Source organism: Astyanax mexicanus, chromosome 15 (genome assembly GCF_023375975.1).
Source record: "Astyanax mexicanus isolate ESR-SI-001 chromosome 15, AstMex3_surface, whole genome shotgun sequence".
Taxonomy (NCBI): Eukaryota; Metazoa; Chordata; class Actinopteri; order Characiformes; family Acestrorhamphidae; genus Astyanax; species Astyanax mexicanus.
In genome coordinates, this window is record NC_064422.1 from 16,362,863 (window position 1) to 16,385,495 (window position 22,633).

General features: G+C 38.9%; 1 protein-coding gene across 15 annotated transcripts in view; it reads left to right on the forward strand.

The window, feature by feature from the left end:
- The window catches only part of LOC103038321 (calcium-activated potassium channel subunit alpha-1-like), a 162,206-nt gene that overhangs the window by 126,978 nt on the left and 12,595 nt on the right, over positions 1–22,633 (forward strand). For 6 of the 15 annotated variants that reach the window (XM_049464508.1, XM_049464512.1, XM_049464510.1 and 3 more), the window contains 13 exons: positions 103–189; positions 1,363–1,439; positions 6,224–6,388; positions 6,971–7,003; positions 12,056–12,149; positions 13,644–13,767; positions 13,984–14,208; positions 15,133–15,325; positions 15,477–15,590; positions 16,647–16,730; positions 19,822–19,952; positions 20,063–20,257; positions 21,388–21,506. In XM_049464508.1, the coding sequence (XP_049320465.1) occupies positions 103–189; positions 1,363–1,439; positions 6,224–6,388; positions 6,971–7,003; positions 12,056–12,149; positions 13,644–13,767; positions 13,984–14,208; positions 15,133–15,325; positions 15,477–15,590; positions 16,647–16,730; positions 19,822–19,952; positions 20,063–20,257; positions 21,388–21,506 (1,641 nt within the window). The remainder of the gene's footprint in view (positions 1–102; positions 190–1,362; positions 1,440–6,223; positions 6,389–6,970; positions 7,004–12,055; positions 12,150–13,643; positions 13,768–13,983; positions 14,209–15,132; positions 15,326–15,476; positions 15,591–16,646; positions 16,731–19,821; positions 19,953–20,062; positions 20,258–21,387; positions 21,507–22,633) is intronic. The other 9 variants (XM_049464518.1, XM_049464519.1, XM_049464520.1 and 6 more) reach the window with 4 other exon arrangements.

The following is a 22,633-nucleotide window of genomic DNA, read 5'->3' on the forward strand; positions in this document are numbered from 1 at the left end:
AGTGGGTGGGGCTAAACTATATTAACAAATAATACCATTTTACAACTCTCCCTACATCCCTATTATAGACGAATGTAAATATGTGTGTGTGTGTGTGTGTAGTACGTTGATTAATCCAGGAAATCATGTGAAGATGCAGGAGGGAACGCTGGGCTTCTTCATCGCCAGTGATGCCAAAGAAGTGAAGAGGTAAAGAGAGACCAAGAGAGACACAGACAGACTGGTCTGAGACACAGACAGGACTGAGAGATGGACAGGTCTTAGAGACATACAGGCATGACTGAGAGACAGACAGGGCTGAGAAACAAAACTGAGAGAGTGACAGATAGAAATGAGAGATGGACAGGTCTTAGAGACAGACATGACCTAGGGTCAGACTGGACTGAGGGACTGACATGTCTGAAAGACAGATAGACATGACTGAGAGACATGAATAAGAGAAAATAAACTGAGAGACAGACAGAAATGAGAGATCGACAAAGAGGACCAAGAGATAGACAGGCCTGAGAGACATGAGTGAGAGACAGATAAGACTTAGAGCCGGAAAGGACTGAGAGACAGACGGGTCTAGGAGACAGACAGGATTTAGAGACAAAGAACTGGGAAACGAACTGACAGAAAAGAGACATAGACAGACAGAAATAATGGATGTGTCTTAGACACATACAGACATGACATGACATGAGAGACAGACTGGACTTTGAGACAGACAGGACTGAGAGACAAAGAACTGAGTGAGAGACAGACAGAAATGAGAGATGGACAGGTGTTAAGGACAAACCTAGAGACAGACTGGACTCAGGGACTGACAGGTCTGAGAGACACAGACATGACGGATGGACACATAGGACTGAGAAACAGAATGGTCTGAGAGACAGACAGGATTTAGAGATGGAATAGACTGAGAGATGGACAGGTCTTAGATGCATACAGGCGTAACATAAAAACGAACTGGACTGAGAGATAGACAGGTCTAAGAGACAGACTGACATGAATGAGACACAGACAGGACTAAGAGATGGACAGAGAAATGAGAGATAGACAAAGAGGACTGAGCGACATACTGACATGACTAATAGATCGGTCTGAGAGACAGACAGATAGACAGGACTGAGAGACAAGAAATGAGAGACAGATAGACAGAAATAAGTGATGGACAGACGGGACTAAGAGACAGATGAACAGACAGACAGGAGTAAGAGAAAGACAGGTCTGAGAGACAGACATGGCTAAGAGATGGGCAGAGAAATGAGAGACGGACAGAGAGGACTGAAAGTTAGACAGAGAACTGAGAGACAGACAGAATGAGAGACAGATAGGACTGAGATAAAAATGAGTAACATGTTGCTGTTTATTTCTCAGGGCCCTTTACTACTGCAAAGCCTGCCATGATGACATCACAGATCCGAAAAGGATAAAGAAGTGTGGGTGTAAACGATGTAAGTGTTTAGAAATGCTGCAGTGATGCTGCTCTGAGAACAGTGTTTCAGAAATGGGATTTACACTCAGGTATTAGTGAATAAACACATCAGTGCTGTTTTGCAAAAACTTGTATCTCTATTTCTGCTGTTTTTACTTAATGATATAATTTAGCATTTGTTCTGTATCTAATCACAGTTTTCATGCATCTTGGCATATTGTCCTCCTCCACCAGTCTTACTCAATGCTTTTGGATAACTTTATGCAACTCCTGGTGCAAAAATTCAAGCAGTTCAGTTTGGTTTGATGGCTTGTGATCATCCATCTTTCTCTTGATTACATTCCAGAGGTTTTCAATTTGGTAAAATTAAAGAGTGAAGAACTGTTTTTTTATCCTGTGTTGCTGCTGTTTTGGGGATATAAGGTTTTTGCGTAACAGCAATGATACGTGATTATATTATGTTTTAGTGGTAATGTTTGCACAACAGGGTGGCTGGTATGTATTAAAAAAATGATGATGTAGGAGTTATGACACAAGTATCTCATGTGGTATTCAACCAGGTAAACCATCTGTTTGGGATTTAATCAGATAATAGATAGATAAAGATAGAATGTGATGAAATGAAAGACTGTATTGTTCTTGCTGTGCTGTCTTCTTATTGTCATATTCTAGTGTTATACATCTATGACTTATGCAACACTTTAAAAGGTGTATTACCTTACATCATTTTAATACATAAATTAATACACAGACGTGCCACATACTGTATTTTAGGACAGGATCTAGTATTGTGGAGCTAGTGTCCCATGATTTTTGTCTTGTCCCATAAAAGCTAGAGAGCACTGCACTGACCTGCAGGATATTTGTGCAGTGCCTAATATGGTCAGTTCTAACCAGATGTCGCCGGGCACCATCATTACCACCCACTGCACTTGCTGTCCACTGTGGGTGGTAATGCCTTCTAGAACATATTTTTGGTACGCATATGTTACAAAATGATTTGAAATTGAAATGTAAATATTACTCAAACACAACACAAGTAAACACAAAATTTAGTTTTTAATTGAAAGGGTTTAATAGGTTTTCATTATTAAGGGTGAAAAAAAAATCCAAACCTACATGGCTCTCTGTGAAAAAGTGATTAGCCACACCCAGGCCTGATAACTGCCACACCTGTTCTCAATGGAGAAATCACCTAAATACAACCTGCCTGATGAAGCAAAGTAGAACAAAAGATACTCAAATACTAGAAATCATGCAAATATCCAAAGAAATTCTGGAACAAACGAGATCAGCCTGGTAAAAAAAAAAAAGTTATTTGGAACACTGGTCAAGCTTCCCAGGAGTGGTTGGCCGATCAAAATTACCCCAAGAGAGCAGCGACGACTCATCCAAGAGGTCACAAAAGACCCCCACAGCAACATCCAAAAAACTGCAGGCCTCACTTGCCTCAGTTAAGATCAGCGTCCATGACTCCACTGTAAGAAAGAGACTTACGGAAACATCTTGTGGTCCTCAAGACTTTTGAGAAAAACCTCTGTGGACTGACGAGACAACAGTTAAACTTTTTGGAAGGTGTGTGTCCCATTACACCTGCCTTAAAAAAGCAACATAGCATTTCAGAAAAAGATCATCAAATCTACCAGTAAAACATGGTGGTGGTAGTATTAATGTCTGGAGCTGTTTTGCTGCTTCAGGACCTGGAAGACTTTGATAAATGTGATAAATGTTGTCAGTTGTCTACCAAAAATCCCGAAGGTAAATTTCTGGACATCTGTTCGTGACCTTAAGCTGAAAGGAACTTGGGCTTTGCAGCAGGACAATGACCCAAAACACATCAGAAGCAAGTCTACCTCTGAGTGGCCTAGTAAAACCTCTAATTTGAATCCTATTGAGATGCCGTGGCATGACCTTAAAAAGGTGGTTTATGCTGGAAAACCCTTTAATGTGGTGGAATTACAACAATTCTGTAAAAAAGAGTGAACCAAAATTCCTCCACAGCTCTGTAAAAGACTCACTACAAGCAAATTACCGCAAATCTTGATTGCAGCTGTTGCTGCTAAGGGTGAAACAAAAGTGTTATTAGGTTTAGGAGCCAAGAGGAACATGTAGGTTTGGACTGTTTTCTCCCTTATTAATATAAACCTATTTTAACATGCAAAAAAATAAGAACATATAAGTTTTTGACAGTTATTTGATGGTTTAAGCTTCAAAAATATGATTACTTTATTTTTCTGACACACTTGACATGTTCCTTCTTTCCTGCCTCCCTGGAAATGACTCTTTTGCTGTGTTAGTGATGTATTGTGAGTAAACTCTGGTTCTCTCTGTTTGTTGGTGTATATGGCCGCTGCATGTGTCAGTGAATTTACTGCAATCCTCCTGCATCCTCCGCAATCGCTGGCCTTCACCCTGCTGTCAATAATTAGAAACTCTAAACACACATAAAGCTTATAAAATAACTATGGTCCTGTAATAGTTCCATACTTAAACAGTAAATTCAGTTTCATAATAGCAGTACAATCCAGGAGTCCAATAAACTCTTCGGTGTGTAGTCTTTTCCCTGGAGTTTCTCCAAAAAGCAGATGGAACTGTGCCATATTGTCATGCATGTCCCCCGGTGTTACGTGTGCATGACGCATGACAGCTTTAAAAACCCTCAGTTTGATAAAAGCCCCCACATGAATGACAGAACATCCACTCTTTGTCTTTTCATTGCTCTTCCCACGTTTCCACATTGTTCCGCATTATTTGTGCCGGATGTTTCCAGCCCTGGTCCTGGAGAACCTTATGAACAAGGTTCTCCTGGACCAGGGTTGGGAATCTCTGGAACCTTTGCTACATAGACACATCTAAAGTATACAAAAGGGAATCATTTGTTGCTTTCACACTCCACTTCATGCGTTAATAGTAAATTAAGCTTAAAAACTCTGTGAACTAGGTGTACCTCAGGGTTCCACAATAAGTCTTTCTAGAAGTATTTGTTCTCCACTTTTAGCACGCTAACGTTGAATAAAGCTATCATAAACAGAAGAAAGAAGAATAAAGCTTTATACAAAAGCTGTACTGTACCTCAGGGCTCAGTACTTTGCCCTTTTCAGATGGTCTTCTATTGAAGTTCTTCAGAGGTGAAGAAGCAGTGGTCCATCCAGTTAATTTTATCCTCTCACTTTCCCTTTTTCTTCTCCTTCACCCGTTAACATCTTCAGCTCACAAATAGCCCAATATTGATGCCATAATCATCAATAAAGCTCCTACAAAAAATACCTGTATCAGGATCCTTTTAAAACAATATTCTTTTTTGATGGTGTGCCTCAGGGCTCAGTACCTGGCCTCCTTTAGTTTGTTTTGCTTTGTAGTTTTCAAAGGTGAAGAAGATCCTTACAGTCTTCCAGTTAACCTGAAGGTCTCCATCTCCTCCTCCTCTCTAATCCAGCTTCCAAAAGTATTGCAATATTACTGTACACATAGTTAATCAAATTGAACAGGATTGGGTCAATTGGCAAGAAGAAAGACTCAATACTTGCAGTTTTCGAAGTGAAGAAGGTCCCTGAAGGTCCTTAAGTTGAACTTATCCTTATTCCTTCAGCTCCACCCCCTAACCTTTCCCCCACCCCCTTTCCCTACTCCACCTCCTTACTATTAACCCAACATTATGGTAATAATATCTAAAAAAGCTTACTTAAATGAAGAGAATTGTATTGACATTCAGATAAAACTTTGCTCTTTTTTAAAGGCGTACCTCAGTAAGAGGATCTCTCCAGTTAACATGCTCCTCTCCTTCTCCTTCACTTTTTAACAACTACACCTCCCTACTCTATTAACCCAGTATTAATTGTATTCCATGAACAGAACTGTCCTAGTAAAACTTTACTCTGCTCTTTCTAGAATGTCCTGCTTTGCAGTTTTTAGAGGTGAAGAAGGTCCATCCAATTAATCTTATCCTCTCCATCTTATCCCCTTCATCCCCATTTCTTTATAACTCCACTATTAATACACTATTAACTCAAAATTGTTATATATGAATAGAGTTCTATCATTCTCCATCTAAAACTTTACTTTTTTGAAGGAGTTTCTCAGGGCTCAGTACTCAGCCCTTTCTAAAATGTCCTGTTTCGCGTATTTTGGAGTGAAGAAGGCCCATCAACTTAACACAGACCTCACCGTCTACCAACTATATCTCCTCACTATTAACCTAATATTAATATATTCCATGAACAGAACTGCACTAATTATCTGGTTAAACTTTACTTTCTTGAATGTGTTCCTCAGGGCTCAGTACTCGGCCCTTTTTAGAATGTCCTGTTTTACAGATTTTAGAGGTGAAGAAGGTCCATCATTTGAACCCAAACCTCTCCATCTACCACTTTCCTTTCTAACAACTATTAACCCAATATTAATGTATTCCATGAACAGAACTGCACTAATTATCTGGTAAAACTTTACTTTGTTTAAAGGAGTTCCTCAGGGCTCAGTACTCAGCCCTAATTAGAATGTCCTGTTTTGCAGTTTTTAGAGGTGAAGAAGGTCCATTAACTGAACCCAAACCTCACTGTCTACCCCTCCCTTTCTATCAAATATATCTTCCCACTGTTAAGCCAATATTAATGTATTCCATTAACAGAACTGCACCACTTTTCTAGGAAAACTTTAGTTTTTTAGGGTATACCTCAGGGCTCAGTACTCTGCCCTTTTTAGAATGTCCTGTTTTGCAGTTTTTAGAGGTGAAGAAGGTCCATCCAGTTAATCTTATCCTCTCCATCTTATCCCCTTCTCCTCCAACCCTTTCCTTCCCAACTCCAGCTAAGAAGGCCTGCAGGCGTGGAACGCGACTGGCATGTTGTTTAGATTGTGGAGAGGCAGATTACGGCTGCTTGTGCATGTCCCGCAGTGTCCGCAGCAATGCGGAGACTGCCTTTCCTCTGTCACCCACCTGTCTTAGCGATAATTCGGCAACTTTGCGCTCCTGTAAGTCCTTACACACACCTCCCTTGCACCTCGCCAGCCTCGCTAGTTTGTTGTCGTGCTAAGCTAAGTGTGCTAAGGTGCTAGCTGGTGTGGCTAGCTGGTGGCGTAGCTGCTGTTGTTTCGGCTTCGGGCAAAAAACGTTGTACTTGTATTGTAGCTGCTGTGAGCTGTGGATCGCTTCTGCATGTTTTATGCAGTTTTTTTTTATTTTCTGATTTAAAATTTAGCACAGTTTTGATGCTTTCATGACTATAATAAGCTATTCTCTCTGTAGTTTTGGTTTCTTAAGCAATGTTTATCAGTCAGGTCCCATTCCTTTTCTTTTCTTTTCTTTCCATGCATTTCTGGGCATTTCATTTTCGATTAACAGCTGCTAACTGTGTCCGCATTGCGCTAATCATTCTTAACCACAGGCCTCCTTTCAGGCCACGCCTCCTTTCAGGCCACGCCTTCTTCGCAGGGTCTCTTCGGGGGCCGTAATCCGATCACCTGCTCTATTTGTCCAGCACAATAATTGTTTGTTCATCAGTTCATTACAACATGTACCCTACTAACTTCACACTGTCTTTGCATTTTTCTCAGCTAAAAGTAACTATAACGGATATATCAAATCAAGTAAGTTTTCCTTTTTCCCTCCATTTGTTTCTTAACCTCCAGTTGTGCATTGTGTCAGTCATTTTCCATCTAGTCCTGTTTCCTTTTTTCTGGAAACTTGGCCCATTTTTTTTTCATTTTTTCATGCTGTCTCCCTCCTGTCCCTTTTCACTTTAGAAGCTACAATTATATATGTTGTTCAATTCATTTCACTTAAACGTTTGTGAAAGAATGAGTCAATGAGAAGCTGATTATATATTGTATATATTGTTTATATTATATCTGGTGTGATACAACTAAAACAAAAACGAGTGCCAGTCCAAAATAATTAGCCTTTGCCAGTTTATTCCAAAGATTTTTGTTTTGTCCTGGATAGAAGAGAAGTTTTGAAGTTTTGAACAGATAGTTTAATAGATAATGAAAACATAAGGGAAATATCAATCAAATCAATAAAAGTTTGTGTGGCTTCAGAGTTTCTGACTATGCATAATAACCTAAATGGATTTCCTGCCATGGCTCGGCCAGAAAGCATTCAGTTTTCCTTCAAAAGCTCTCAGGAAGCTCATATCTAGCATATCCTAACTTCCCTTATTCTGATCAGCTCAACGTCAAAGTCTTTGTCAATCCAACCATCTACACCAATTTCCACCAAGTTCCAATGTCAACCTGACCGAAAACATTAAAAACATGGTCTCAAACCTGTTTGATTAGCCTGTTCTAATCTTGAACAGGCAAAAAGAAAGAATGTTCTGGACAAAACAGAGTTTTAAATGAAAATGAAAATTGTGTGACTCTAGAGTTCTTGATTATGCACGATAACCTGAATGGACTCCCTGCCATGGCTTGGCAATAAACCAATCAGTTTTCTCTCAAACCATGTGCTGGAAGCTCATAGCTAACATATTACAGCTTCCTCCATTCTATTCTACTTACAATATATGTCTGTTGGAGCTAATCATTCACTCAAAGTGAACGATGTACACCCTTCCAAGGTAGACCCGACTTAAAACATAAAAAAATGTTCTCAAACCTGTTCAATTAGCCTGTTCTAATCCACAGGTTTCTGTTCATTGTTAAAAGTATTCAACAAAATACTGATTAAATATAGAGTTTTTCTTATGGTGATTCCTAGAAGACACTCTGAGGCCCAACTTGGCTGAGATAAAACACAGCACATATGGATTTTACCCATGGTTACATATGAATCTCTAAATTAGAATTAACCAAAGATTTGGGAGTTTGCTGGGTTGAATCCCGGTCATGCAGCTTGCCATCAGCGGCAGGAGCCCTGAGAGAGCACAATTGGCTTAGCTTTTTCTGGGTGGGTAGATGACGCTCTCTCCCCACTTCACTCCAAAAGGTGATGTCGCTCAGTACAAGGCATCTGTGAGCTGATGTATCAGAACTGACTTTCCTCCGAGTGCGCTGTGATGCTACTCGGCAATGCTGCATCAGCAGCAGTTCAAAAAGAGGCAGTGAGTGACTTCACATGTATCAGAGGAGGCATGTGCTAGACTTCACCCTCCAGGTGTTGGGGCATCACTAGTGACAGGGGGAATCCTATGAGTGGGTTGGCCTTGTAAATTGAGGAGAAAATAGGATTTGAAAAAATTTAAATAAAAAAACATAATTAACCAAAGATCATAAAATAAAACTGGATGACATATTGATGATGATAAATATTAAAACTGATTAATATATAGCTGATTGATTTGGAGTTTTTTCAACTGACATTGTCGTAATGCAGCTTTACAGAAATTTGTTAGCAAAACGAGAAAGAGTCATAAACATAAACATGAAACAACTGAAACCACCAGTGAACAACAGGTGAACATCAACCTCAGTAGAAACTAAGATGCACACTCCCATCCTCTTCTTATTAAAACATTTTGTACATTACATTGATAAAATATCACTATATCATCACATAAGAACTGAGTTTTTATTTATAGGTCATAGTGGTAATGGTACGGAAAATTAAAAGTAAACCTTAATGTGTAATAATGCTAATATAAAAAAGAATATTAGAATTAAACGTAGTTTACCACAAGCTTTTACGTAATTATTAGAAGCTACAGTGCTGAAGACTTTACTTTTGGATTGGTCTAAAATTGGTCTTAAAAAAAAAAAAATGCAAAAGTACAAAATTGTGAATTGCGCAGTGTAACAGCCCATGGCTGCTGATTTGTTGAGTCAAAAGAAGGAATTTCATTCAATACAGCTCTGGAAAAAAAAAATTGGTGGAATAACCCTGAATTTTAATCATAGTTTTCATGCATCTTGGCATGTTCTTCTCCACCAGCCTGCCTCTGTAGTTCTTTTTTAGTGTAAAATATCATTAAACTAAATTATATTAATCTAATTTATTCCTGACATACTCTATTTGTTTTTATTGATTTTTATCACTGTTTGCAATTGCATACAAATGTTATTTACATTAGAAGAGCTTTAATTGTAATTGAAGATTGTTTAATTAATGTTGAAACACAAAATAGACATTGACGTTGCGCAACATATAACAAGTCAAAAGGATCAGAGCAGATTAAATTTCTGACCCATTTGGCAGAGAGACTCTGGCACTCAGATTATGGCACAGATTATTGGTCGGCATGCTCAGCGTTTACAGAAAGGATTTATTTCTCCGTCAATGTATCTGATCGATTCAGTGTTCACAACATCTGACCCACTGATTTGAAGTGAATTAAATAAGAGTGTTCCTAATGAAATGAACAGTGAGTAAAAGCATAATCATTAACCCCTTACAGTTTGCCCAACCAAGCAATACTAGCTATGATAACTATTACTTAAAAGTAAATTATATTACAACTCTAATTCCAATGAGGTTGGCACATTGTTTAAACCGTAAAGCCCGATCTGGACGGGATTAGTTTCTCAGGGGGTCCTGAGAATTTTCTCTATATTTTATGGGGGTCCTCTGTGATTTTATTCCCATCCGGAACAACCATGTATGTGTTTTCCTCAGACGTCCTCTGAGAAAATTACAGGCTGAATTACCTACTGTTTTTTATCTGAACTCCGTGGTCCTACGGTAAAGTTAGTCCCATACGAATCCATATGTCTTGAAACATGAGTTTCTTCACCTCACATGCTACGCACTGTAATTACACTTTGTGCGTGCATTTCCATAGAGATCCAAGTAAACACAACATCGGTGGAAATGGAGGAGCTACTGAACGTGATGTTACGTGACCGAGAAAGCCAAAAAACTCACTGGTCCCCCTGTTTTTTTCAATTGCAAGAGTTTTTAGTCCAAGTGTGAAATATTTTTTTTTACAGGCGTCCACCTGAGAAACTAATCCCATCCGGATAGGGCTTATGACGATTTGCAAATAATATTTTTAAAAAATCCTTTATTCAATTGAATTCACTACAAAGACAGGATATTTAATGTTCAAATGGATGCAAATATTCACTCATTTTGAATTTGATGCTGCAACCGTTTATCCATTTGAATATTAAATATCTTGTCTTTGTATTATATTCAATTTAAGATATGTTAAAAAGGATTTGAAAATCATTGTATTATTTTCATTGGAATTAGAGTTGTAATATAATGAATATGTGTGTGTGTGGAATGGAATGGTTTGTAGATACTGGATAGTGTAAGTAGGTAGACTAGTGTGGTTAACCCCAGTTTGATTAATTAAATTAAGTGGTCTTTTGGTCAGAAAATCAATTTTAAATCATTAAAATATCAATTCCTTATATACAGCATTGGAAAAAATTAAGAGACCACTTCAGTTTCTAAATCAGTTTCCCAGATTTTTCTATTTATAGGTTTATGTTTGAGTAGAATAAACATTGTTGTTTTATTCTATAAACTACAGACAACATTTCTCCCAAATTCCAAATAAAAATATTGTCATTTGGAGCAATTATTTGCAGAAAATGAAAAATGGCTGAAATAACAAAAAAGAGGCAGAGCTTTCAGACCTCAAATAATAAAAAAAATCAAGTTCATATTCATAAAGTTTTAACAGAGTTCAGAAATCAATATTTGATGGAACAATCCTGTTTTTTAATCACAGTGCATTTTTCATGCATATTTGCATGTTCTCCTGCACCAGTCTTACACACTGCTTTTGGATAAATTGTATATGCCACTCCTGATGCAAAAAAAATCAGCTTGTTTGATGGCTTGTGATCGTCCGTCTTCCTCTTGATTATATTCGAGAGGTTTTCAATTCGGTAAAATCAAAGAAACTCATCATTTTTAAGCGGTCTCTAATTTATTTTCCAGAGCTGTATATGTATACATATCTATAGACCCCCTACCTGTTTCTCTGTTGTACTGTATCTGTTCCCTGCACTGCATATGTATGTATATGTGTGTATATATACACTATATGGACAAACAGTATTGGGACACCCCTTCCCATACATGGTTTGTTCTTAAAACGAGTTTATTATGCTTTTGTTGGAGTAACTGTCTCTACTGTCCAGGAAAATTTACACTAGATTTTTCAAGCAATACCATGGAAAATAAAGTAACCTATTTATTAGAAGGCATGTCCACAAATATTTGGTCATGTAGTGTATGTATACAGTGGCTTGCAAAAGTATTCATACCCCTTGAACTTTGTCACATTTTGTCACCTTACAACCAAAAACTTATATTATTGATTACTGATATTAAACTTATATTATAAAAACGTATTTTATTGAGATTTTAAGTAATAGACCAACACAAAGCAGCACATAATCAAATAAAAATCTGAAAAGTGTGATGTGCAAAAGTATTCAGCCCCTTTACTCTGAAACCTGTAAATAAAATCCAGTTTCAGTTCAGTTGCTTCAGACGTCACTTAATTAGTTAATAGAGTCTGGCTGTGTGCTGTTTAGACTCAGTATATTTAAGTTTGTGGTTGTAAGGTGACAAAATGAAAAGTTCAAGGGGTATGAATACTTTTGCAAGCCACTGTATGTGTGTGTCCCCTGATTGTCCCCTGCCTGCTGGGATTCTATGGTTTTCTGTTGTCTGATTATGATGTTAATACCGTATACTGTTCAGTCTGGTCTGGGCAGCTCAGGTTAACGTGTGTGTTGTTGCAGTTGAGGAGGTCCACCAGTCCACTCTGTCCCCGAAGAAGAAACAGCGCAATGGAGGAATGAGAACATCACCCAACTGCTCCCCCAAAAACCTCAGGTAACCACACTGGCCTTTTTGTTTGGTCTGGACTTTCAGACTTTTCAGTTTGATCTGAACCAAAATACCAGGTGGGAAAGGTGCCATGAAGCTCTGTCCAAAGAACCAACATCTGGTTCAACCAAAAGAGGTGGCCTCAGCTTAGATCTACTGCACCCTGATCCGGTTCGTTTGCAGTGTGAAAGCACTGTTTTGGGTGTTTCAGACCAATTACACAAAGTGTGAAAAAAAAGTGGAAAAAGTATTGACATTCATTCCTCAGGTAAAAGTATAGATTCTTGGTTTTAAAATACTATAAAATAGAAGTTGAAGTATTAACTCATGCTTTTTACTCAAGTAAAAGTTAAAAGTACTGGTTTTCAAAAAATGCCATAAGGGAAAAAGGATTCTATAGTGTACTACCCCCCCTCCCCAAAACACATTTTTCTAAAATCCATATCGACCATAATGTTATATTAAATTGTTAATGTTAATAAATTTGGGATGCACTAGGTTCACTATTTCAGCTGCATATATACCCATTGAAAATAAATGTATTTTAGTACAATGTAAATATATTAAAGAAGATTAGTTGAGCCTTGAGTGTATTATTGCGATTATAGCACACTTTCATTATCACTGTTTATCACTATTGAGAGATTTTGAGTTAAAGATAACGAGTTAAAATAGTTCCATTACTGCTCTGTTTGTAGCTGCGCTGTTTGGCTTGTAAGCGCCGCATTGTTGCTAGGTTACCTGTATGTGGTGGAGTAATACTGTAAATGGAGAGCTCCGGTTACAGTGCATTACCGGCTGATAACGGCAATCATAGAATGCCTCTCAACCAATTAGGTTGATAGGGTAGATAGGGTTTTTCAGAATAAAAACAAGCTGAAATGAAATTAAGTAGAAACAAGGCTATTTTTCAAACTTAAGGAGTAGAAAGTTTGGATAATTATGTGAATGTAAGAAGAAAAAAAAAATAATTACTTCTGTAATGTGTAGAGAATAATGTCTACTTAAGCAACATAAGGCAGAATTTGGCACGACACCAAGAAAGCCAAATGACAGCTTCTGCAAACCCAACAATGCGAAAGTATAAGGAGACTCTGCCTATGTAGGTGATGATGACAGGATGTAGTAATATTTTAAACCAAAACTACTCTACTCTACCAATTGTAGACTGTCATCATTTTTGTAGAACATCATTAAGCATTATTTAGTAGCATTGATATTTTTGCTATTTTTGATATTAACTAGCCTTCGATTATTGATATGGGGTGTATTTTACTTTAACTTCACTGCAGTAAACACAAATCATGTTTTATATTTACCAGAAATTGGTTTGTGTGTGTTACCAGCTACAGGTTGACTGGAACTTTTACTCTATAAACGTGCTCTATAAAGCTTGCTCAAGCTCAAAACAGTTGCTATGAAATAACTTACCCCTGTGGAAGGAGTCTAAAAGAGGTTAATGTGTGTGTGTTTTTTTTTTTTTTTTTTTCATATCTTCAGACATGACCCTCTCCTGATCCCCAGTCATGATCAGATGGAGACGATGGACGTGAACGTGAAGAAATATGACTCCACAGGGATGTTTCACTGGTGCCCGTCCAAAGACATCGAGAAGGTCATACTGGTGAGTTCTGCTGCAGACAATCACATCCAGAGAGATACGGAGTCATACTGCTACTCACAAGTAGTTTCATATGGAATTATATGAATAATTACATGGTAGTGAATTTGTATGGAGGATGAAAAAAACATAAGTGTAATTAAATAAATGCACAAATAAATGTCTACTTCTATAAAAATATTGTACTAATAGTAATAGAAGTGTTTTATTGTTCCTCAGACTCGCAGTGAGGCAGCGATGACGGTGCTGAGTGGTCACGTGGTGGTGTGTATATTTGGGGACGTGAAGTCGGCAGTGGTTGGGCTGAGGAACCTGGTGATGCCGCTGAGGGCCAGTAACTTTCATTACCACGAGCTGAAGCCCATCGTGTTCGTGGGCTCTCTGGAGTATCTGAAGCGGGAGTGGGAGACGCTCCACAACTTCCCCAAAGTCTCCATACTGCCCGTGAGTCTGGAAAAGCTGGGGTCAGATCTGGGGGTCATGAAGAGATTCATATATATATGCAGTACCAGTGAAAAAAAAAATATTTTAAAACAAAAGCCATCCAAACTATAAAGAAACACATATTGATTATTTATTAAACCAAAAAGTGTTAGACAAACCAGAATGTGTTTTATATTTTAGATTCTTTAAAGTGGCACCTCTTGCTTAGATGACAGCTTTGCACATCTTGGCACTTTCTCTAAGATGAAACTGGCACTCATCAGGACTGCCTCAGAAAAGGAAGAGCTACCTCTGTCGCACAGGATACGTTTTGGTTTGTTTAACACTTTTAAGTGACTACATGATTCCTTATGTGTTCCTTCACATTCTGGATGACTTCGGTATTCATTTACAATGTAGGAAAAAAATAAAAATAAAAACAATGAATGAGAACTCTTATTTTGGAAGGGGCTACTCTTTGATAGTGTACCTCTTGGTGAGAGATTATTGACTGCTAGACGTTCCTTTATGATGCATTTAAAGACCACCTTAGAATGTAACGAGGCAAATGAGAACAGATTTGAGTGCAACTTTAGATTTCTACAGTTAATAAAAGATAAAGTTTAAATTTAAAATCTATTACATTTACAGTAAGATGCTAATTAATAATTTAAAAATCATGCATTGTGATTTTTTTCAAAAATATTTTTTGATTCTGTCTCTTACTGTTTAAATTTACCTATAATGAAAATTACAGACCTCCCCATTCTTAGTAGATTGGAAAACTTGCTAAATCGGCAGTGTTTCAAATACCTACTGAATTTCCCCCAACTTTATATAACAGAAATCTGAGATAGTTATATGTATTAGAGCCCCTCAGCCCCATTCAGTGTTTTACAGGTGTTTGTATTGTTGTTTATTTGTTTGTTTATGCTGCTTATGAAGGGCAGTCCTCTGAGCAGAGCAGATCTGAGGGCCGTCAACATCAACCTGTGCGACATGTGTGTGATCCTGTCGGCCAATCAGAACAACATCGACGACGCGTCCCTGCAGGATAAGGAGTGTATCCTGGCCTCCCTCAACATCAAATCCATGCTGTTTGATGACAGCATAGGTCTTCTGCAGGCCAACTCACAGGGTACACACTCCCATCCCTCTGTTCAGAGGTTATATGCATGCCCACTAAAAGGGACTGTAGATAATTGTCTATACTAATTCTGATGTTAAAGTGTTTTTGTCTATGTAACATATATTTATAAGTTAATTTATGGTGTGTTTTGTATATACAGGCTTTACTCCTCCTGGAATGGACCGTTCATCTCCTGAGAACAGTCCAGTTCACGGCCTCGTGCGCCAGACCTCCGTCACAACAGGAGCAAACATCCCCATCATCACAGAGCTTGGTATATTTATATACACACAAACACACTCAAAATAAATGCTAAATAATATGCTTCTGTGCTACATCTAACCTAACCATCTATAAACCAAACATCCGCAACCACATGATCATCTATATATGGCTTCTTTTCTAACAATGTGGCGTTTTTGGGAGAAAAGCATGTTGCTTTATTGAAAGCAGCTAACCTACACCAAAACGTTCATGTTTTTCAAACATTCAAACTTTTGGTCCTTACAAAGAAAAAACTTACAAATATGTATAGAATGCAATTGTTTTACCACATTGGCTTTAAGGACACTTGCACCCAGACGTACACATCCATAGATATATATATACTGATACAGATGTGGTGGAAAATGTACAAATACTCATCATGAACGTGACAGTCTAGGCAGTATTAGGCTTTTAATGGTTTCTTTCTTTTAAACTTTAATGGAACTTTATCAAAGGATTTGGTGGCTATCAACAAAACATCTTCACTTAAAAATCCTAATTTTGCCCAAATATAATTTGACCCCTCTTTTGAGCATAATTAATGAAGTTGGTTAAATTTGTTGCTTTATCTGAAATAGTCAAAAGTCAAATGCCAAAGATTGCGAATTCAAATCCCAGATTATGCTACCTCTCCATCAGCATCCTGAGTCCAAGAGAGCACAATTTTCCAAGCTCTTACTTGGGTGGGTAGGTGGTGCTTTTTCCCCTCATCATGGCCAGTACTGGAATCTGTGGGTGAGTTATGTTGGCTAAGCTAAACTAGGGTTTGTGAAAAACGTCAAGGGGTCAGTGTCCTTTTAGAACATCCAGTTTTGCCAAGATTTGAACCATTTAGCTGATTTAGCTTTTTGACAGTGTTTTTGAGGTAGAATGCCTAATCTCCAAATATTAGTTCAAAGAAATCACTGAAACCCAATATTGCCATTGTCAGTCATGTGCATTCATGATGAGTGTACATACACCTTTTACTACAACTTTTTTACTCTACTGGAGAGCAGAGCTGCAGTGTAGGTGTGTGAGTGTACGAAGTGTACTAAGGTTGGTGCGTGTTTCTTGTCGTTAGCTAAATCAGACAGGCTGCTGAACGCAGTGTGTGTGAGACAAGACAAGAGCATCGGGACGAACATCCCTATGATCACTGAGCTGGGTAAGACACCCTTCAGATCAATCAGCTGCCTCTCTCGGCTTCTCGCACTTTCTTCTTAGCTTTCCAGAATTTTACTTTCACTTCTCCCTAAATATAATGTTTTGCTTATAGATATGTCTGTTTAATTCTGTGCTGTGCAGTACAGTGCGTGGTTAGAGGAGTTTAATAGAAGGTTCTTTGAAGTAACTTATCTAAAAAGAGCAGATGCTAATCCCATTAAGAAAGCTCCCACCAGCCAAATGGCACAGTATATGACAGAGTTAGAATTTATGCAGCAGAACAGTCAAGTTAGGGAACAAGGATAGGACAACATTTTAAAAAGCTAGGAAAGAACCAAAGGAGTGAACAAGATATAAATCTAAAGAAAGATCAAGACGGAAACCAAATCAGAGGTCATGACAGAGACCAAATCAGAGGTCAAGACAGAGACCAAATCAGAGGTCAAGACAGAGACCAAATCAGAGGTCAAGACAGAGACCAAATCAGAGGTCAAGAGAGACCAGATCAGAGATCAAGAGAGTCCAATCAGAGGTCAAGACAGACCAAATCAGAGGTTAAGACAGGGACCAAATTAGAGATTAGGACAGAGACCAAAGTAAACGTCAGGATAGAGGACCAAATCAGAGGTTAAGGCACAGACCAAATTAGAGGTCAATTCAGAGATCAAATCAGAGGTTAAGACAGAGACCAAATGGTTAAGAACTGCATCAGTGATTGAGACAAAATCAGGGATCGGGATCAGAAAAAAGTCCAAGACAGAGACTAAACTGGATATAGACTAGGACAAGAGGAGATCTGGAAGACTGGGACTTAATCACAGATTGAGAAGGGCATTCGAAATTGATACAGAGGTTGGGTCAGAGACGAAGACAGGGACTGGATTCGAGACAGAGATTGGATCAGGGACTAAGATGGGAACCAAAAACTGAACGTTTAAAACACAGATTTGGCCACAGATTGAGAAAGGGGCTGTATCAGAGATTGCTCTAAAGATTCACTTGAAACCTTCTAGCAGATTTGGCAACTTGGAGGTTACTCGATCAATTGTAGGCAACTGGCACAGAGACAGACACTGAGGGCAGAATCTCTTCAGAGACTATTAAAGATTTAAAAAAAAACATTGTTTGACTGACACTGGACTAGACTTTGTGACTGAAACTGGCACAGATCTCAACAAACACTAGGGCAAGTGTTGTGACCGATATTTGGGGCAAGTCTTGTGACTGATGCTGGCATAGATCTTGTAAAAAAACACTAGGGCAAATGTGACTGTTACTGGGGAAAGTCTTGTTACTGATATTACGGCAAGGCCTATACCTGATGCTGGGAAAAGTCTTGTGACTCTTACTGTTGGAAGTCTTGTGACTGACACAGTTGGAAGGTTTGTGTCTTTTGATTGACACTGGGACAAGTCTAGGAACTGCCATTTGGACTGTTACTGTTGGAAGCCCTGTGACTGACACTAGAGCAAGCTTGTGACTGACACTGGGGCAAGGCTTGTGATTGACACTGGGGCAAGGCTTGTGATTGACACTGGCTTGAGTCTCATCACTGACACCAGGGCAAGTCTTTTGACTGACATTGTTATAGGTCTTGCTACTGACACTTTGGCAAGTCTCGTCACTGATACTGGGGCATGTCTTGTCACTGACACTGGAGCAATTCTTGTGACTGACATCAGGGAATATCATGTTACGGACACTGAGGCAAATCCTGTGATTGACAAGTCTTGTCACTGTTACGATGGAAACCCTGTGACTGTCACTGGGAAAAGTTTTGTGACTGACACCGTATTCTGTCAATGACACCAGGAAAAGTCTTGTGTTTGAACACCGCACAAGTCACTGTCACTGACACTGGGGCAAGTTCTGTGACTGACACTGGGGCAAGTCTTGTGACTGACATTGGGACAAGTCTTGTGAATGACACCGGCACAAGTCCTGTCACTGACACCAGGGCAAGTCTTGTGACTGACACTGGTCGAGTTTTGTGACTGCCACTGGTACAAGTCCTTTCACTAACACCAGGAAAATCTTGTGATTGACCGCAGCACAATTCCTATCACTGACACCAGGAAATTCTTATGACTGCCACTGGCACAAGTTCTTTTCTCTGACAGCAGGAAAACTCTTGCGATTGACTGCCGCACAAGTCCTGTCACCGACACCGGGGCAATTCTAGTGACTGTCATCAGGGCAAGTCTTGAGACTGACACTGGGACACATCTTATGACTGACACTGGGGCCAGTCTTGTGAATAACACTGGGGCAAATCTTGTGACTAAAACTAGGGCAAGTCTTGTTACATGTCTTGTAGCGGTCACTGTTGTAAGTGCTGTGACTGACACTGGGGCCAGTCTTGTGAATAACGCTGGGGCAAATATTGTGACTAAAACTGGGGCAAGTCTTGTTACATGTCTTGTAGCGGTCACTGTTGTAAGTGCTGTGACTGACACTGGGACATGTCTTATGATTGACACTGGGGCAAGTCTTGTGAATAACACTGGTTTAGTTTCACAGTGGTGTAAATAATGTGACTAAATGTGCATATGAGGCCAAACATGGTGGGTCAGAACAGCTTGACCATTTTTATTACTTTAGAAATTGTAAGAAATTTCTAGAAATTTTCACCACATTCTTTAATTAACTGCAAGAAATGTTGTAGTCCAGATACCTTGACCCATAGTCAGAAGGCTTCTCACTGAAAACCTGTTTTTTCACTCAATACAAGAAAAGTGTCCTTGTCCTTCAGCAGATATGCAACTCAAGCACAAGACAAAACTGTTTTCCTGAGGACAGAAGAAATCATGCTTGCAGTAGTTCACTACTTGTTTCTGTGTCCATCTGTGTTTGCTTTTGTCGGTGGTCATGGCTGGCTGCTGTTGCATGCTGCTCTGGACCTATTTAGCCACTGCTTTCACTGCTGTGATCCAACCAGCATGCTGATTGAGCTTTTCCATGGCTTTGCCTTTGCTTTGAGACAATGCTACTGTGCATATCAATGCTTGTAGGTTGTGTTGTGTGTATGTACAGTGTGTTGCATTGTTTGTGTATGTGAATTAATAGTTTGGTATGTATGTGTCTGTTCATAGTGAATGACTCCAATGTGCAGTTTCTGGATCAGGATGATGATGATGATCCAGACACGGAGTTGTACCTCACTCAGCCTTTTGCCTGCGGAACTGCCTTCGCTGTCAGTGTACTCGACTCACTGATGAGTGCGGTGAGTCCACAGAAGTCTTGGGTTTGGTTTAGACTGTAGCACATTTCAAATACAAAAGGCTCTATAGAACTAAAATTAATCTGAGATGTTCTTTTTCTATCTTCTCTCAGACTTACTTTAACGATAATATCCTCACGCTGATCCGGACGCTGGTTACGGGAGGAGCCACCCCGGAGCTGGAGGGCTTATTAGCGGAAGAAAACGCTTTACGTGGAGGCTACAGTACTCCTCAGACCCTGGCCAATAGGGACAGATGCCGGGTGGCACAACTGGCTCTCTATGATGGGCCCTTCGCTGACCTTGGGGTAAGTGAGAGAACTGGACTAGACTGGAGATATATTTAAAGTACAAGATCATGATTGTATATTTATATTGATGTTTGATATTTTGCAACCTCAAAGGTTTTCAGATACGGACAGCATAATGTGCATAGTCAAGCTAGCTAGCTTACCATAACTTGGTAATAAAAACTGTCAAAAGTTGGCCATCACAAAGAGCAATTGGAATTTTTGGACGGACCTTTTTTTGGACAATTTGGTCCTGTAGTCTGGATGGTGGATGTTCAGACATAACTAAAAGAGACCTATTTTAGTGATCTATAGGCGAGCCATCAACCACACACTGTATAACTTGATTAAGAGCATGTCAGTGTGTCTTTGCTGTCGTAACGACGGGAAAAGTATGCTCTTGCACAACTCGAAATGCACAAAGTCATGTACTTATAATTAATAACTTAATTAATCGTGTGTGTGTTTGGCATAACGTGAAATAAAGCAACAACTCAGCATGTCCCTTGCCATTCCCTTTAAAAGCCAGGTTTATTTTGACTTTTCTATTTCTATTTTTTTACCAGTGCAGTGCTTCTCTGTGCTGTGAAGTCGCACAAGCAGGTCAATTACAGGAACAGCAATGTTATTTTTTTTTGGTATTCTGTTTATTGTTGATGTCAAAGTTGGGTTTGTGCACCTCCCTGGCCAAGATAGCAATGAATGTCTGATTGTTGACTGTTGTCAGGCTTTTAATCAGTCAGTGGAGCACCTGTGTTTTCCATTGCAGAGATGGCAATGTGCTAGAAACTTAACTGAACACACCTAATTTTAAGACCAACACACCCATCATAAAATGTATTCATAAGCGCTGATGCTGTTTAAAAGATGCAGGCCCAAGGTGTGAATATAGACTGTTCGCCAAGTGTAAGATAGCAATGACCATCACAACACCCTTGCGCAGGGTGTTTGTAAATAAGGTAGGGGTAAAAACACCCTATGTAATTTTATCTTTAAGTATAATTGTTAGAAAAGGTCAAGCTCAAGATTGTTAAGATTAAAGGGTTGTTAAACTGGTTCATTTGAGATGTTCAAATAGCAGAAATTCCCATGTACATGAAACATATACATGTTTTTTGGCCAAATAATAAACTGCATTTGCTTTCCAGGATGGTGGTTGCTATGGAGATTTGTTCTGCAAGGCATTAAAGACGTACAATATGCTGTGCTTTGGGATATACCGGCTAAGAGACGCTCACCTGAGCGCGCCAAGCCAGTGCACCAAGCGGTGAGTTTTTAACAGATCAATGCAGCAACTGTCTGAAGAATGAGGTCTGGACAGTTATGTAATGTAAAGGCAGATATTTTTCTTCTTTACAGAATTTCTTTTTCCTTGTTGCATGACTTTTATAGTAAAATATCTGTAATGATCCATAATGAATCCTGCTATTTAAAATGTTTTTTTAGCCCTATCCGGACGGGATTAGTTTCTCAGGGGGTCCTGTGATAATTTTCTCTTAATTCTCTTTGAGATGTCATCTGAGAAAATTACAGGCGGAATTATCTACTGTTTTTCACTGACTTCCATGGTCCTCCAGTAATTTAAGTCCAGTCCAGACCCACATCTCTGAGTTTTGTCACCTTGCGTTTAATAAAATAGCTACTTGTGTTTCCACAAAGATCCACGTAAATACAACAGAGAGTGGAATTGGAGGAGCTACTGAACATGATGTCACAAAAAAGCCTAAAAACTCACTGGTCCTTCTGTTTTTTCAATTGCAGTCCATACGCAAGAGTAAAAGTGTGAAATATTTTTCACGGATGTCACCCTGAGAAACTAATCCTGTCCGAAAAGGGCTTTTGACATTATTTCTATTTACTTGAAACAAAAACATATTTATTTTAATTAATTAGATAATTAACACAAAAATCTAGGATTTGTTTTGTTTTAGTTTGGCAATATTAAAGCCAGTTACAAGAAAAGAAGACAAGAAGTTGATTATAAGGTTATGGCTGACCAGTGTAATGTACTTTATATACAAAGTTTGTTTTAAAGTGGTTGATCTATGTATGAATAAATGCAAATATATATAATAGCTTTTTTTGATACTGTATTATAATATCTCAGGGTAGTTTTGATGCTGTCAAACAGACAAACCTGGGACAACATGAGGGAAACGGTATGCATATTTTAAAACATGGAACTGTACAAGCATATTAGGAGACGAAAGTCTATGCCCATTGCACAAACTGTGTTCATGTTGGCAGGTCTGAAAGCGAATCGATTGTGTGAATCGATTCAGAATCATCCCTGTCCAAATCGATATGTATCTAACAATTGAAAATTTCGCCCACCCCTGCTGTACTCTCTATAACGTTGCTCCAATCTTATTAATGTACTTGAAAAGGGAAGTA